At 47.5% G+C, this 14959-nt stretch overlaps 4 protein-coding genes across 4 annotated transcripts; 2 read left to right on the top strand and 2 right to left on the bottom strand.

Annotated features, from left to right (window-relative positions):
* Positions 1-370: 370 nt before the first annotated feature.
* Positions 371-1625, top strand: NECHADRAFT_88479 (uncharacterized protein; the record flags this gene model as incomplete). Its single annotated transcript, XM_003044267.1, has 8 exons — positions 371-687; positions 797-904; positions 989-1009; positions 1090-1110; positions 1168-1188; positions 1270-1290; positions 1350-1382; positions 1442-1625. 8 exons carry the CDS (start codon positions 371-373, stop codon positions 1623-1625), a joined length of 726 nt encoding a protein of 241 aa, XP_003044313.1.
* Positions 1626-7174: 5549 nt separating this feature from the next.
* Positions 7175-9937, bottom strand: NECHADRAFT_88478 (uncharacterized protein; the record flags this gene model as incomplete). Its single annotated transcript, XM_003044215.1, has 4 exons — positions 7175-7555; positions 7612-9084; positions 9135-9448; positions 9511-9937. 4 exons carry the CDS (start codon positions 9935-9937, stop codon positions 7175-7177), a joined length of 2595 nt encoding a protein of 864 aa, XP_003044261.1.
* Positions 9938-10234: 297 nt separating this feature from the next.
* Positions 10235-11395, top strand: NECHADRAFT_88477 (uncharacterized protein; the record flags this gene model as incomplete). Its single annotated transcript, XM_003044266.1, has 4 exons — positions 10235-10903; positions 10957-11056; positions 11107-11360; positions 11390-11395. 4 exons carry the CDS (start codon positions 10235-10237, stop codon positions 11393-11395), a joined length of 1029 nt encoding a protein of 342 aa, XP_003044312.1.
* A 937-nt stretch (positions 11396-12332) lies between these two features.
* Positions 12333-13654, bottom strand: NECHADRAFT_55169 (uncharacterized protein; the record flags this gene model as incomplete). Its single annotated transcript, XM_003044214.1, has 2 exons — positions 12333-13055; positions 13100-13654. 2 exons carry the CDS (start codon positions 13652-13654, stop codon positions 12333-12335), a joined length of 1278 nt encoding a protein of 425 aa, XP_003044260.1.
* Between the last annotated feature and the right edge of the window lie 1305 nt (positions 13655-14959).

Genomic DNA, 14959 nt, shown 5'->3' with positions numbered 1-14959 from the left:
AGAGCAGGCCCAAGCAGGACCAAGCAGGACAGCCTAATAAGGCCTCTGGGAGGCTGCGGGTGTAAAGGGAAGATTTTGGCGGCTTGGCCTCGTAGCCGAGCAGGTTGGTGCTTGAATCAGTTACGTACTGAAAGACTAAAATGGCTATTTGAATCCTCTGTCAGGTGAGTGAGTAATCTCCGGGTGTGGTAAGGAAAGCTTACAGACAGTCTGAATCCGTATATAGGTATTCTTGGTAAAGTATTGGGCTTGCTCTTTCTTCCCCTTTGTCCTCTTCAACCTCAGCCATCCTTCCGTCCCCCTGGTTTCTTATTTCGTCTCTTTGATATCTTGCTTTTCTCTTTTCTACATCTCGCCATCGATTAATTTCATGGGTTCCTCTCGCCACAAACATCGTTACTTCCCCAAGGCGCCTCCTAACTTGTCAGCGACGCTCCCCCGCCAGTCTAAATCGAAGCCCAAGAGATATTTTCAAAGGAGATGGAAAATAGCGGCGCCCTTTCAGAAAGTTCGGCATGACTACCAACTGCCGGCGACTTACTCTCAGGAAGACCACCAATACGTGCGGCACAAGAAGGCCCGCCGCGGTCGGTTGACTGCGGACTATGGCCCGGAAGATCATTACCAGCCAGAGCCTGTACCCCCTGATGAAGACGACAGCGAATCATCTCCGTGCCAGGATGAAGAGTCTGCCCCCCCGCCCCCATTCTTTTTTTTCTTTCCCCGACTCATTTTCCAATTCCCGCGCCCCGATAAACATAATTGTACTTCAACGGAGAACTAATCAACTTGACAGAACTAGCTCTGATGATGATTCTGACCAGGGACAGACCTTACTGAGCCACGCATATTTTGAACATCGTATGCAAGATATAGAAGAGTCTGTAGTGACTTTAAGTACACAGTGAGTCACCTGTCCGCTCTCGCATTGGTCTTGCTTTGATTAGGCATCAAGAAATGAATGTTTACTCATATCTTTGCTTTGTAGACTGAAAAACCTTGATAGCAAGTAAGAAATTGTCCCGTGCCCATTCGGTCTCTCATACATGTCATCGACTCCTGGTTACTTACGCCTTGGCTATTCGGTAGACTTTCAACTTTCGACAACAGGTAAGTAACCTTAAAAGTACCCAGGATCTCGTTACTTACACCTTGGATATTTGGTAGATTTTCAGATTTTGACAACAGGTGAGTGTCACAAGGACATTTGATACTTTCGCCGTGTCGTCAAACCATGAATTGCTAATACTTTCATGACCTACCGCGTAGATTAGCGGCTTTTGGTAGCAAGTGAGTACCCGCAGTCTGTTTGTTTATTGCTTTTCGTGGCTATCTTGTTCTTACCATAGCCTATATGATAGAGTTGAGTCGTTGGCCAAAAAGTAAGCTCCTTTCCCCCACGTTTGAGATAATTACTTGGGGTTGCTCAAATAGTTCCCAGTATGGATACATTTCCGGAACGATTTAGCCAGACTGTAGTAAAGGCGTTCCTTGACAGGGACATACGGGTCATGCAGGACGGCCAAGACCGAATGGTCCCCTCAAGGGTAGACCAAGCGGTGAATTCTTCTGGATTGATAAACAACGGAGGGAACGGCAATTGGGTTGATGGAGGCATTTGTTGAATATGCTGGGATGTCACGCATGGGTCAAGGATCTCGAGATCAAAAAGCAGGTCCTTGAGGAGCAGGCTCTTAATGATAGCGCCCACAACACAAATATGCTCATTTTACTTAGTTAGTGAATGGAATAAAAACACCGTATGGAAAAAGACAAGGTGTCGTGAACACATATGGCCCAAACTTCGGCAGGCGTTAAGGGTACCATGTGTGGTAGCATGTGGTACTGAATGTATACCCTGAGCCAGGGATGGCCCGATTTCGTGCTCCTTCTTGATCTCCTTGCGCTGCATCTTGTACCTAGGCCACATCATCAGTAGAAATTGAGCTCCAAATGACTACGATTCCTCACCCGCGGCTACATAGTTTTCGTACCTTTTACATGAAAGACGAGAAAAGAAAGAGAAAGTCAACTAGACTCCATTACGCTGCAATAAAAGTAGGTATGAGGGGACAATGTTAGTAGAAATCTGACATTGCCGCCAATCATACCGTGAACTCGATAATGACAGACATTGGGGAAGGACCGTAACGCTTCGCCGTACCGCCCGTCGAAATAAAGCTTACTGGTATGTCATGGTTGTGAATTGTTGTTAGAAACCTTATTGGCTCGGGGTTGTAATCGCTGCTGAAACATGCTTCTGAGTTGACGCTCTTCCACGTTATACTTCCGTAACATGGCCTGAAGCTTATCCACATGATACTCTAATGCAGGGACGAGCTCCACAAGCGCCTCGTTGATCAGTCTTTTATAGTAGATACACTCGTATTGAATGATCCTGACGTGCCGTCTGAGGTCTGCTATGGAAGATGCTCTGCGACCATTACGGGAGCCTCGAAGCTTTGCTGCGGTCGTTCGGAGAGGGGCCACAAAAGGGAAGGGTCCTTTGTGCTGTTCTTTATTCCGGATGGAATCCCGATTGATACTCGAATTCCTCCGGTTCGTTTGTGGGCTTCCTACGGTGCGGTGGCCTATATCACTTTCCCACATGGCTCCCGCCCGCATAGAGGCATTACCCCTGTCTCCTTGTTTGCCTGTATACAAGCAAAAGTCTAAACTGATACTGGAACTCTTTCGTTCTGGATGCATATGCCCATTCAAAATGATATTGATATCCTTGTGCCACGTGCAGTTTGCTTGTTCAATAACGGTGTTGCCCTTCCTGACGACCGAACGGAGACCAAGAACTCGTCGCTGTATTTGGGGGATCGATTGTAGTAGTACCCGATAAACTAAGCTTCTATTCAACGCAATTGACTGTCTCATTCTCGTGTTCTCCTGCATCAGTGATATCTCTAGTGCTTCAAGTACGGAGCTGGAACCGGACTCGGGAGGTTCTGGTAACGGGCGGTCTTTCAAATTTGATTCACGAGAAGGCTTTGTGCTTCCTCGGTCGTCTCTTGGCACCATCGCACCGTGATCTTGGGCCTTGTGCTGCCCATCTTGCCTACGGCGGGCGTACTGGTTGTAACGAGGATAGCTTTGGGTTTGTGATTGATCACTAGCGATGGCGGTATCTAGATCTGTTGCAAATTGGTTGTTATGTATAGAGAAACGCAAACTAGTGATGCGGCAATGAACTGATGACAGGAGCTCCTTCAATACATCACTAACCAAAGTTGAGAAGTAGTTGCTTTCATGCTGCAGGCTTCCGTTCTCTCGATTCAATTCTGTGATTCTTTGTCGGATTGCAGCCTGATTATCTTCTCGTTGTAATCTGCTGACGGATTGATGAAAAGCGCTTGTAGTGCCACCAAGCCAGCGTATCTTATAATCTATTTCGTGGGTGGATGATGACACTTCCTCGCAAACCCTGACGCAAGATTCATGACAAGCGTGAGATTTCATCGATGTGAAGCCCTGAGCGAAGTTCTAACTTCAGTAATTACTATCCCCAAGCCTTGGGGCAGGCCCTGATTTTATTCTGAAATGCGATCAGTTTCCATTAGTTTGGCGCCCGTCCGGAATGGGCTTCTTTCGATCGATCCAATTTGGTAGCGGTCACAGGGCAGAATTCGGACTGATAAGTGCGAAGAGAGGCCGCGCATCCTGTAGTCCTGGTCATTCTCGATAGCTCGTACCGGTATTGTAAAATAGGATATACTCGGAATTGTACACTCTTCCCGTAACGTATTCTGAAACGGCGGCTATTATGCTCATGGGTTCGTAGACTAGTTCTATCTAGTTACCAGTATGTTTATTTGTTTGTTTGTTTGTTTTATTCATAGACTGTCCCAGCCGCCCTAGTGGCAGCTATGCAGCGTACAACTACAGATACAAGAGTTCCCGCTCCACACTTCATGGGACAAGCCGTTTCTTGTCCAAACTGCTTCCCTTTCCGCTCGGACGCGGTCTCTCTGGTACCAATAGTCCTAATGACTGTTCTGTGTCTCTGACTTGTCAGGCCTTTCCTGGCCCGCTTTTGCTTCTGTATACCGATAATCACTCGTCTGCGGTAAATTAAGCACTGTGGATGGGGCGGAGGGCCCGTCCTGCGATGATCTTGGTTGCTTGTTCTGTATGTCTGCAGTGTGCTTCATTGAGTGCCGATGTGACCGTGTGTGTGGCAGCGGGAGTGTGTGTGGCTTGCTTGTTGATGTGTTCCGGGTCTGTGTTGACTTGAGGCGTGTAGACGTTGTTATAACAAAAGACGCGTCGGGACGCGTCTTGTGCAGTAACGGTCTGCTGGGGCACAGGTTAACTGTGAGGTTGCAAAATATGTCGTGTTTCGAATTGAAGTACTGAGCTGTTGGTGGTGTTGTTGTCGTAGTGATGTCTATTTGTTGAGTAATAAGTCGTTCAACCACCTCCGTCGCCGCTCCTGCGCGTCCTCATTGATCTCGAAAACCGTAAACCGTTGTCGGGCAGGACAAATGGAGTACCCAAGTCCATTCTCCATCGTGGGGAGTACATGAGAAGGGCGCAACTCCCTCTACCGTACTGGGGCTGTAATGTTTGGTGTTTCGTGAGGTTCGGAGGCTCAGCTTTCGGCGCGTCGGCGCGTCGTAGAGAGGGGGATAATCGCGTCGTTGAACTCCTCTTGGCACCCAGAGACAGTCGAACTGTTTCCGAGAGTTCCCAGCGGACACCACGTGGAGGTGGGAGCTCGTCGTCCGCCTCTAGTTACCAGTATTATCTAGTTCGAGCTAGGGTACTTTATCCGCGCTTTGTGCCGTGGTTTCTGACAACGCCGTTGGGCAAGATATTAGGTAGGTATAGCCTTGGCTATCAGATGTACTGTACAACTGCAACTTTAGGAATTTAGGGTTCTGTGCTGTAGTATTGAGATCTGTTCACTTTCGTTGTAATCTGGCAACGAAATAGGGGTCCTGGTAGACAGCTTGACCCGTTTACGTGAAAGATACCATGGTCAACGGCTTCACAGAAAGGTGGGGAAAAAGAGGCCAATTTTATCATGACCTACTGCTACATATAGTCCGTAATAATCTGGGCCGTATCAAGCCGTTTCCTAAAATTTCTGGAGAGTAAGAAGCCTTTATGGGCTGTAGGTAAGTTTTTGCACACCGGAATTGGATCAAGTGTTCGTGATGATCGATACAACGGCTTTCCAGTCCCTTTTTGACCTAACCATGACAGAATTCTCATACGCACTACTGATTATTGGGCCGCTGGTTGGAGTATTTTAACCTAGTCCCATCGCTGCCTCGCTCTGGAGGGATTTTTTTTTTCTGGCATTAAACAGCGTGACGCATCCCCTTCGCTCTCAAGTATGCAGCGCAATCTATATAACCACGAGAGACTTTTCGACTTGATGAGCCAGATCTCTGAAGCCTCAGGTGAGCTTGAAGGGGTATGGAAACAGTTAAGCGGGTCTAACGGTTGATGATAAAGACAGCGAATACGACTCAGGCGATAGTGATAGTCCCGGCAGTCTTGTTGATTTTGTAGTCCCGGACTCTGAAGAGGACACTGGGACTCCGGCACCACAGACCCCAATCAACCCAAGACCCACACCTAGTGGCGGATACGGCCGGATCAAGAGGGGTAGGAGACGTAGGTTGTATGATGCTGCAATAAGTTCTTCAGACCGGAGTTCGCCATCGTCCCCATGTCTCCGGGGAAGAAAGGCCTCCTGGGATAGCTCTCTGCCACGGAAGATTGAAAAGGCTATTGGAACGCTAAATAGGTTAAAACGCTGTCTAGAAGACATACAAGAGGAGATAGATCATCTAGGAGATATCGCTATACCCCTCAATACCTGATCAGACATATTTTCTCCCCTTGATCTTAATCGATGCTTCACTATTCCTTAACCCCACTACCATAATCTTGCTGACAGCGTCTGAGTATTCATATTTCTTTGTTTCAAAGTCTGTCGGATGCAAAGGAACTTCTCCAGACACCACTCTCTGCCACCTATTACGCTCAGCTCAAGTTAGCTTTGAGCGCATCAGCTGTAGAGTATGGGGTTGTCGGTACAGGTTGAATTTCCTTGGTTTTTCCAAGTGAATGTTTAACTCCTGATAGGAAATATATTTCAAAATATAGTTAACCCGAATGTTCCGTGGTGCTTTTGTTGAGGTATGAGTTCAACTTTATTCGATATCAGCAGCATGATTGAAGGACTCCGAAAGATCTGAGACTGAAGCCGGTCCTAGTTTTAACACGGCTTCTTCTCTGAGAAGGACCTGAAAGCGCTGAATCATGAGGGTTAGTGGTTAGTAGAGCATTAACAAAAGGTTGGTTCTAGATACGGGATGCGGCACGAAGAAGAATAAGGAGGACAAGGTCAATACAAACAATAGATATAACATGATGCATTGACGCACGTGATACATTTACCCGTGTTCGTGACATGAGGGCTTTTGTGTGCTAGATGAGTAGTGAATAAATCAGGAGCGGTCTTCAGTAAATCAAGGTTTCAAAGGCATATGAGATGGTGCGTGTACGCCGGAATGAAATATTCCCTAGCACGCATGGGCTGGCTCATAGAAAGTGATAGTACGCTTGAGCCGGCTCAAATGATGAGCTGGTCCAGCCGTGCCAGCAGGTCATGTGCGCCAGCACACGTGTGCTAGCGAACGGGCTGCACCGGTGTATCCATGCCAGCACATGGGATGTGCTGGCACAAATACATCAGCACGCCCTACTAGCCAGCATGTCCGTACCAGAGTGGATGAGCTGGGATGGGGTATGCGCCAGCGTACCCGTTGTGGCGCATACAGACTGGGTTATGTGTGCTGGCGGCCTCGGTCTGGCAGACATGCGCTGGTACACATGTACCAGCGCATCTAGGGCGGCACGCACGAACTTGGCTATGTGCGCCGGCGCGCCTGAAACAGTGCACATGCGCCAGCACGGCCCATGTGCCGGCATGGATACACCGGTGCAGCCCGTTCGCTAGCACACGTGTGCTGGCGCACATGACCTGCTGGCACGGCTAGACCAGCTCATCATTTGAGCCGGCTCAAGCGGGCAAGCACGCCCTATGCACTGGCTCACGTGCTCTAGTCCATCTTACGTGCTGGCTCGAGTGGCCTGTTGCGTTTTATGAAGCTGTACATATGTTCTGGTTCATTTCCTTGGGAGTGGTTTATTTATCGCCACCGGTGCTTTCTTGCAACTTTGCCCTTTTCCTTGGTCGCGTATCAAAGCTATTCTTTTCCAAGAAGTCATTTTCCCCGTAGATGAACCGGTCTTTGAAGAGGACTATGAGCCGGTTCTCCTCTTCTTTCTCATTCTTTAGTGCTTTAAAGCATGAATGAGGCACCAATGTCTTCTCATGGTTATCGACCATACTATAGCCATTTACCCTAAACATATCTAGCCATTCTTCCAACCTTCTCTCCGTCTTCACAATCCTCGTTCTCCTCCTCAGCTCGACCAGAAACGTCATTTGGCTCTGCTCGTAGTCGAATATCTGTGATGTGGCGGCTAAGACGGCCTGTTCGGAGCCCGTCGCGACCGGACCATCCTGGTAAGGGCTTGCTTAGCCTGATATTTCGTGCGGTTTCGAGAATTTCATCTTACCTGTTGAGTATTTGGTTGCTCGTATTGTGTTTCTAGATTCTTAGTCTGCTGAGATTGTTCTTTTATGGTTTCGTGCTGCGCCCTGTTAGCAAGGAGCCGACCTGGGGCAGAACTACTCACCAGTTGATTAGCTTGGCCTCTCAATTCTAGGATCTTGGACTCGAGTGTGTTCTTGTCGTTGTCTAGGGTTACTAGTTGCCCCCTAACATCCGCTGCTTGTTTTTGGAGCTCTGTAAGATGGGCGCTCTCCGTTTCAACTTCCATCTTGATTCTATTAAGATGTTCTGCCTCTGCAGTGCTTTTCAAAGCAAGCGCCTGATAATCACTGCAGAGATTGTTGTAATTTAATTTTTGAGCCTCTATTTTCTCACTGAGCTCTTCCTTGGACCTCTCCATCTGATACCCGCCAATTTCGATCTCCCTGAGCTGGCTATCGAGCTCTTCACGCTGCATTGTATCCTCTTTAATTCTTTGCTGTAGTTCGGAGATTTGGGCAAGAAGTTGGTCTCTCGTCTTCAATAAATCTTCATTGTTGTCTTGAATCCTAGGCCGGTAGGTATCGTCAACAAGGTCATGTTCACCTACGACAGCAGCACGGTTCATTAGAACGTCGATGCCCTGTGGGTGATCCGGAAACATATCGAAGTAGAGTGATCGCTGAATAAAGAAAAAGGAGGATCCAGGACTGTTCGGATCAAAAGGTTTGTGAAAGTTGGAGAGAAAAAGCGAGCCCTTGTACAAATCCAGGTCCCCGGGATGAGGCCTGCCGCACAGGTAAGGTTTTGTGTCGTAGTCCGGGTCCGAGACGTCATTAGACTGCGTGGACGATGGCTTCCAGCACGCAGTGGCCAATATGTCGGAGATCTGTTCCGACCGACATCCAAGTTTATGGGCAAGCACAGCCAGCTTGAAGAGCTTCTCTTGATCCGTACGACTCTTGGGCCCGGCCCGTTGTTGTTTGGTCTCCCGAGGTATGGAGGGATACTCGCGTAGGGCAAAGAGCCACAGCTGTCTGCAAGCGAGCTCGAATTGGTCAGTGCCTTCTGCTTCAACCAGCTTGCAACGATTTTCAGACACCTGTAACAAGCATAAACCGCCTTCTCTCTCCTCGAAACCTTGGTTAAGGTCTTGCCATAGGTCCCGAGGCTTGCAATCGGCACGAACAAGGTTTCTGAGGCAGTCGACGACTTTCTGCAAGTACACAACGTTGCCGTAAAAGATTTTGAGTGTGGGAGCCGACCGGTCTCGGGTAGCTAGCTGAAGGCGATCCAAGATCGTGCGTCGTTCTTCTGCGTTGAAATTACTCAAGATCTCCCCGTTCTCGGCAAGCTCTTCGCGATGCGCACTGCTGGCACCCGGTGCTTTCCCGCTAATCTGCTTTATCGTGTTCATGTCTAGTCTCATCTTTTTATCCGCATCATGTTGACAGACGTCATCCCAGAATTCGAACACACGCTTGATTTGATTCTTGGTCTTGTTATGTAAGTAGTCGGAACGCGTGATGCTACTATCCAGGTACTTACCTGCCGCTTCGGCATGGATATAATCTTGCTCGTGCTGCCAATACTGAGCCCCCAGAACAGAGCGGGGATCTCGTGGAAGGGCTTGAAAACATCTCTATAAGATGTTGGACCAAACCACAGTCGTCTAGCATCTCTAGCTTTTGATTCAGACTTGCGGCCAAGCAGAGCGAACCATTTGTTGACAGATACTGGATCAGATTCAGAATCATGCCTTAGCCAGTGCAGAGTCATACGGTAGAAGAATTCTGCGTCAGTGATTTGCCTTTCGTTTGATTGCTCATCAGCCAAGTCGTTTCTCGCCTCATGGCTAAGGTCTAAACCATTACGTGAGTCTTGTTTCTTTTTCCACACATTTGCGTTGGAGGGTCTCCCATACCTGCTGCGTAAAGGCGTACAATCCAACGTTTATTTCGGTTTGTGACTGTTGCGTCGGCTGCCAGCACCCGGTGCTGGCCTTTCAGACAATGGACGCAGACGCCGGGAGCGAAATTCAGTTCCACAAAATCTCCTCCCGCTCTTTTGAGCCTTTCATCCGGGATTCCGGCGAACTGTAGAGCTTCACTAAGTTTTGCCGGGTCAATCAAGGCTGGGATCTGATGGCTGATTTGATCTGGTGACCAGCCGCACCCCCGCCGGAACAAGTTTTCCAAGCTATCAACATTCTCCTTGTCGGGCCCACCGCCCAGTGGTTTCTGGTGTTGACATAAAGAGAAGTCCAAGGCCTCAAATCTGATACTGGCTGTGCCTAAGAATTTCCGCTGCTTCTCGTCACGCAATCTTCTGTTCTGATCGAGGAAGGCCATGGGGGCATAAGGGTGAGGGTTGCAGTAGTGGATTGGAAGGCGGGGGAGAACTACAAATAGGGCGAAAGGAAATGGCAAAAAGGGGCAGGAAAGGCCACGGATGGATACCTAAGAACGAGCCAAAAAAGATTTTCGTCCTGATCACGATTATGCTCATTCCAAACGCCGTTTACTGTCGCTTGGTTGCCTTAGACGTGGAAGCCGGGCTACAGATATGTCGGGAATGAGAAATGTATATCATTACACATTGCTGCTTATCCGCAGAACACCTTCTGTTATTGTATGTCAACATACGCCATGGGCTCTACCAATGAACGTGGCATGGCTGTCAACAAGAGACACACGCGGCTTGCGGATTACTTTGCCGATAGCGATGTCATTCCTGACATCAAGGATAAACCACCAAAGATGACAGCACCCCCAGACCATGTTTCCACTGCTTTGAGCATCCCCGAAAAAAGAGCAAAAACTCTCTCCAAGAGCCAACCGGAGATTCAACCTAGAACAGCACCAGCACCGCCGAAACGGGTAACCTTTGCTGATCTGGCTACTATTCAAGAAGAAGCCAAGACTATGGCAAATGCCGAGAAACAGAGGGAGGACACCGGAGATACCTCATCCTTAACCGTCGCAAGAAATGAGGCGAGTTTGCTAGAACAACACTACGAACCGTACTTCAACATTACCCTAGGCCGGCATATGGACTTGGTGGTGGCGGGGACGAAACAAGCGGCACCAGATCCAAAACAGACAAGCGTTATTCTTTGGAATATAACTGGGCCGTCGGGCCGAGATCAAGTGTCAGTGGTTCGAACAATCAATCACAAAAGCTTCGTCAGAGGGCTGGGAGTTTATCCTACACCAGAAGCTTTCGTCGTGGCATATGAGTTTTTGCCGATGTCTCTTTTGGAAATCGCCACGTCTCGTAAGCTCCGGGGTCCTGAGATGGCCTGTATTCTGAAACAGGTGAGAGCATCTACGACCTTTGACGTTAACGGATTATTGACATGCACTCAAAGATCCTCGACGGCCTCCTGTACCTCGAGGAGCTGAATTTAGGTCTCCCAGAATTAACCTGCTCAAACATACTGCTGGATACTTCAGGCCAGGTCAAGATCTGTATGCTCACCTGTATGGGCTTTAATTACAATGTAGCTAATCGTTTCCAGGGGGGCAGCACTTTTGCCGCTATGGTATAGCCGACAATCTGGTTGCTGGTCTTTGGCGTATCACCGCAGAGCTCATGATCGGCTACGATGAAGGAGACTTGGAGAAGATTGATTACATCAAATGGACGGCGTATCCAGATGCTGTTGATTTCTATGAGTTCATGAAAAAGCAAAAGGATTCGATGGATGAACCACAAGGCCAAGAAATGACAAATACCAAGTCCAAGCACAGCAGATTCGAGAAAATTATCTCGGTAAGCAAAGCTCATTGCTACCCGAATAGCCGTGAATTAACCAAAGGCAAAGCATAAATTCTGGAACACGGCCAGTAGACCCCAAAAAGTAGGAGCACTGTCGCAATTAGTCCAGTACACACACAGATGGATAGTGAGTGAGTATACTAAGGGTACTTCTATCTGAAATTGTGGAGTACTTTTGAATAGTAGCCTTTAGCGTACAATGAGTTGCATCGATGCGTCAGGTGTGCTTGGTTTAGAGATGTTGTTTAACTAGGCGGTAGTTCTGCCAGTTACCTAGGTCTAGCCTTGGTTTACAACCCGTGTTAAATCTCGCACTTGCAAAAATACCAATGTAGCATTAACGTAACCTCGCGAAGCACTGTATCCACGTTTTCATCTGCGGTATATTTTCTTTTATTAGTAGCTGCATTACTGCTCAGGGACAAAGGTTATGAATTTAGACTGAAGAGGACGAAGGAAGTATAGTTTTATGGTTGATAATCTGTAAACACTAAATCAACAGCACGAGAATGTTCTCTCGCAAAATCGACAAGCGTGTTCCTCGTAGTTCGTGGAACTGATGCTTTGCAAATGGTCAGCCACGCCCGGTGCTTACACGAAAAGTCTTACCTGCTATTAGAGTTGGTTTCCCGGAGTGATCATGGGTCGAACTCATAACGGTCTCACTCAAGAGCACGTTCCTAAGAGGTAGCTGGCATTGGTATACCTTGACTCTCGTCTTTCCACCCATTTCTTCCTCTTTCTTCTTCATGTCCTTAATGAAAAGTTGTACTTTCGGGGGTAATGGTTCTGCCTCTTCGTAGTACATGGAAATATTGACTGCATGGGAACGGCTTTTGCTCATCACACCCGCTTCTTTCCCTTCCCCTAGATTGTCTTCCTTTTCATCGAGAGCAAGGGCGAAGTCGATAACATCGAAAACGGCGTGTGATTGTTCTACACATTCTGTAAGCCAAAAACAGACAGCTAGGAAATGCAGAGAGAGAAAGAGAAAAGCCTACTCCAGGATGGAATCTGCCAGACTAGATGTACAGGTGCAATACGGACTTCACGCATACGGGCTGCGTGCACTAGCCACTGCAGGTAAGGTGTGAGAGCCACAACACCTAAACCTGTCGCTATTAATATGATCGTCTCGTAATTTTCAACAGTGATTCTGCTTCCATATGGTCCCGTGAAAATGCCAATATTTGACGTCAACCCAAGCTCCACTCTACCCCGCAACGTCTTCGTCAAGCCGTTATTGACCTCTACAAATAACTTGAGCTCTTTTTGAGCGTCCGGTGACCAATTAGCAACCGTGAATGGATGGCTTTGGATGCTTGATATAGGACCAAGAGGAATCCATAAGTTGATGTACTGCCCGGGCTCGACCTTGACCGGCTTGCGAAGCGTCAGCTTGACCTGGATGTAATCAAAGCTCCCGTTCTTGCTAAGGGAAACCGATTGAAACCAGAAATGGTTTCTATACAGAGTCACTAGAGTCTGAAGTGCGAGGGAGGAGAGAAAGATGCCAGCAATACCATAGAGGAATACTCGAATTCGGTGGTTGTCTGCTGGTATGTGACGCCATATGGCATAGCCAATCATGACTGACATAGAGTGATGCGTGAAAAGCAAGAACTCATAAGGAAATACTGCTGGCAAAGCCTTCATAGGTATCAGCATAAGATAAACACCAAGAAGAGCCTGGCTGATGTTAGCATCCCATATTTCCATGTTCTTGGGAAGACCACTACCAGAGCAGCAAGAAGATTATGCGTCTCATCCATTGCAGACCATCCATATCTTGAAAAGATTCCAGCTGCATGGATGGTACATAGTACTGCAACCATGTAGCCAGCGGTCGCATGAATCTGTTTTTGAATCCGAAGGCGTAAATGCAAGACCGTAGCGACAAAATCGAGACATGGGCCGACGTAAAGCAACACGGCATTGATTACTGCTAATACACCTGCTCGAGAGAACGCTTCTGCGGTGTCTAATGTGTTTATGAGAACATAGCCAAGGTTCGATACGAGATACGAGAGGAAAAGAATGGTGTGGGCTCTGGTAAATGTATCCAGGCTGCTCCCATGACGGAAAAAGCTCCTATATACCAGGTGCTTCACTGACCACTGAGAGACTCTCTTTCTAATGCGATAGAAAGCTTGAAAATTCCATATTTGAAAGGCAAGAGGGCATATGAAGCGGAACACTGTCGCGATGGCACGTCTCAGAGCCAGTAGGCTGAGTATAATCGCTAATCCAAACGCATACCAGTCGGTAATGCTGAAGTCAAGTTTCATGTTTGTGCTGCAATCGAAGCTTTAGTGGCTCTGGCACAGCTCAAGGCCCGAGGAACCTTTTAACACTTTTTTCCCCCAAGTTCTTTTTCCTAAAAATCATGCCAGACAACCCCTGAAGCTGATTTTGACCTAAGCTTAGAAAGAATTTCAGGAAAGATGATGTCTTTGACGTGACGTAATAGGGTTGGTCTTTTTTTTTTTTTTGACACGTTTTGGCTCTACGCACATGTCAAATCCATAACGATACTCCAAGCCGCTATTGATTGCGTCTACAAATGATCTTTCCAATATATGCTTATGGATTGCGTTCGAGAGTCGTTGCAGGCCCAAAATTGCCCACTACCACGGAGGCTCCCTAGACGTTCATCCTCTTTAACGCTCCTTTAGGCATTTTTCAGTCAGATACGGGCAGGAAACGCTGATAGCTGAGCTAGTAAGGACTCAGTAATGCCTAAAATGTGACTAAAGTATGTCCCTTGCGGCAGAATTGAGCGAAGATGGAGTAGCAGCTGTTTGCTGCTGTTGAAGATTAACAGCCGACATGTTCCTTTCGTTGAATTGCTTAACTTGATCCGGAGCGCTTTCGTTGATAGCCCATGAATCATCGGTTGTTTTACTAATTTGATTAGTCGGAAGATCACTCCACCTGTATGAGTCGGTCGATAGTGCCAGGCTGTAAGGATGATGTTTAGGGTGAGACCTACTGGTAGTTCAATTTTGAACGCTCACTCTTTGGATCACAGTTGTCTACTCTAAATAGCCCTCTGACCTTCGGCTTAGCCTTGCTTCTGGTTGTCCGTTGTGAGGCAACCGTGTATGGAGTTTTGATCGGCGTTTAACAAGGTGAATTGTCTAACTTTACCAACGTCCTGCGCACCGCCTCCACGTAGTACCTCGTTGGTTGACCATGTCTTTTATGCAACTTATTCTAGAGGGACTGAGCATGAGCTTGGGCGCATTGTTCATAACAGTTTTCTATTTAAATTCCGTCATCTTAAGTGATCTGAATACAATATTGCGTCGTGTGAATCGACCGGCACGTTATTATAAAGAGGGTCGTAATGCTGAATGGGTTGATTTTGGCTGTAGATCGTACGCTTGGATTTTTAGCCATTTTCGGGAGCTTCAATGGCAAGAATAAAGATAGGTCAACGCTATAATACGGTCGTGTTTTGCTGTGGGAAAATGTGATGCATATCAAACTAACTACCGGTAATCACAACGGAACCAACCCCCCCTTCCTCTTTTATTTTTATTTTATTTTTATTTTTTATTTATTTATTTTATTTAAAGACCTCTCGTACT

Source organism: Fusarium vanettenii (genome assembly GCF_000151355.1).
Source record: "Fusarium vanettenii 77-13-4 chromosome 14 genomic scaffold NECHAsca_23_chr14_3_0, whole genome shotgun sequence".
NCBI classification, from domain to species: domain Eukaryota; kingdom Fungi; phylum Ascomycota; class Sordariomycetes; order Hypocreales; family Nectriaceae; genus Fusarium; species Fusarium vanettenii.
The sequence above is the reverse complement of the archived record's forward strand: the minus strand, read 5'-3'. Positions and strand labels throughout refer to the sequence as shown.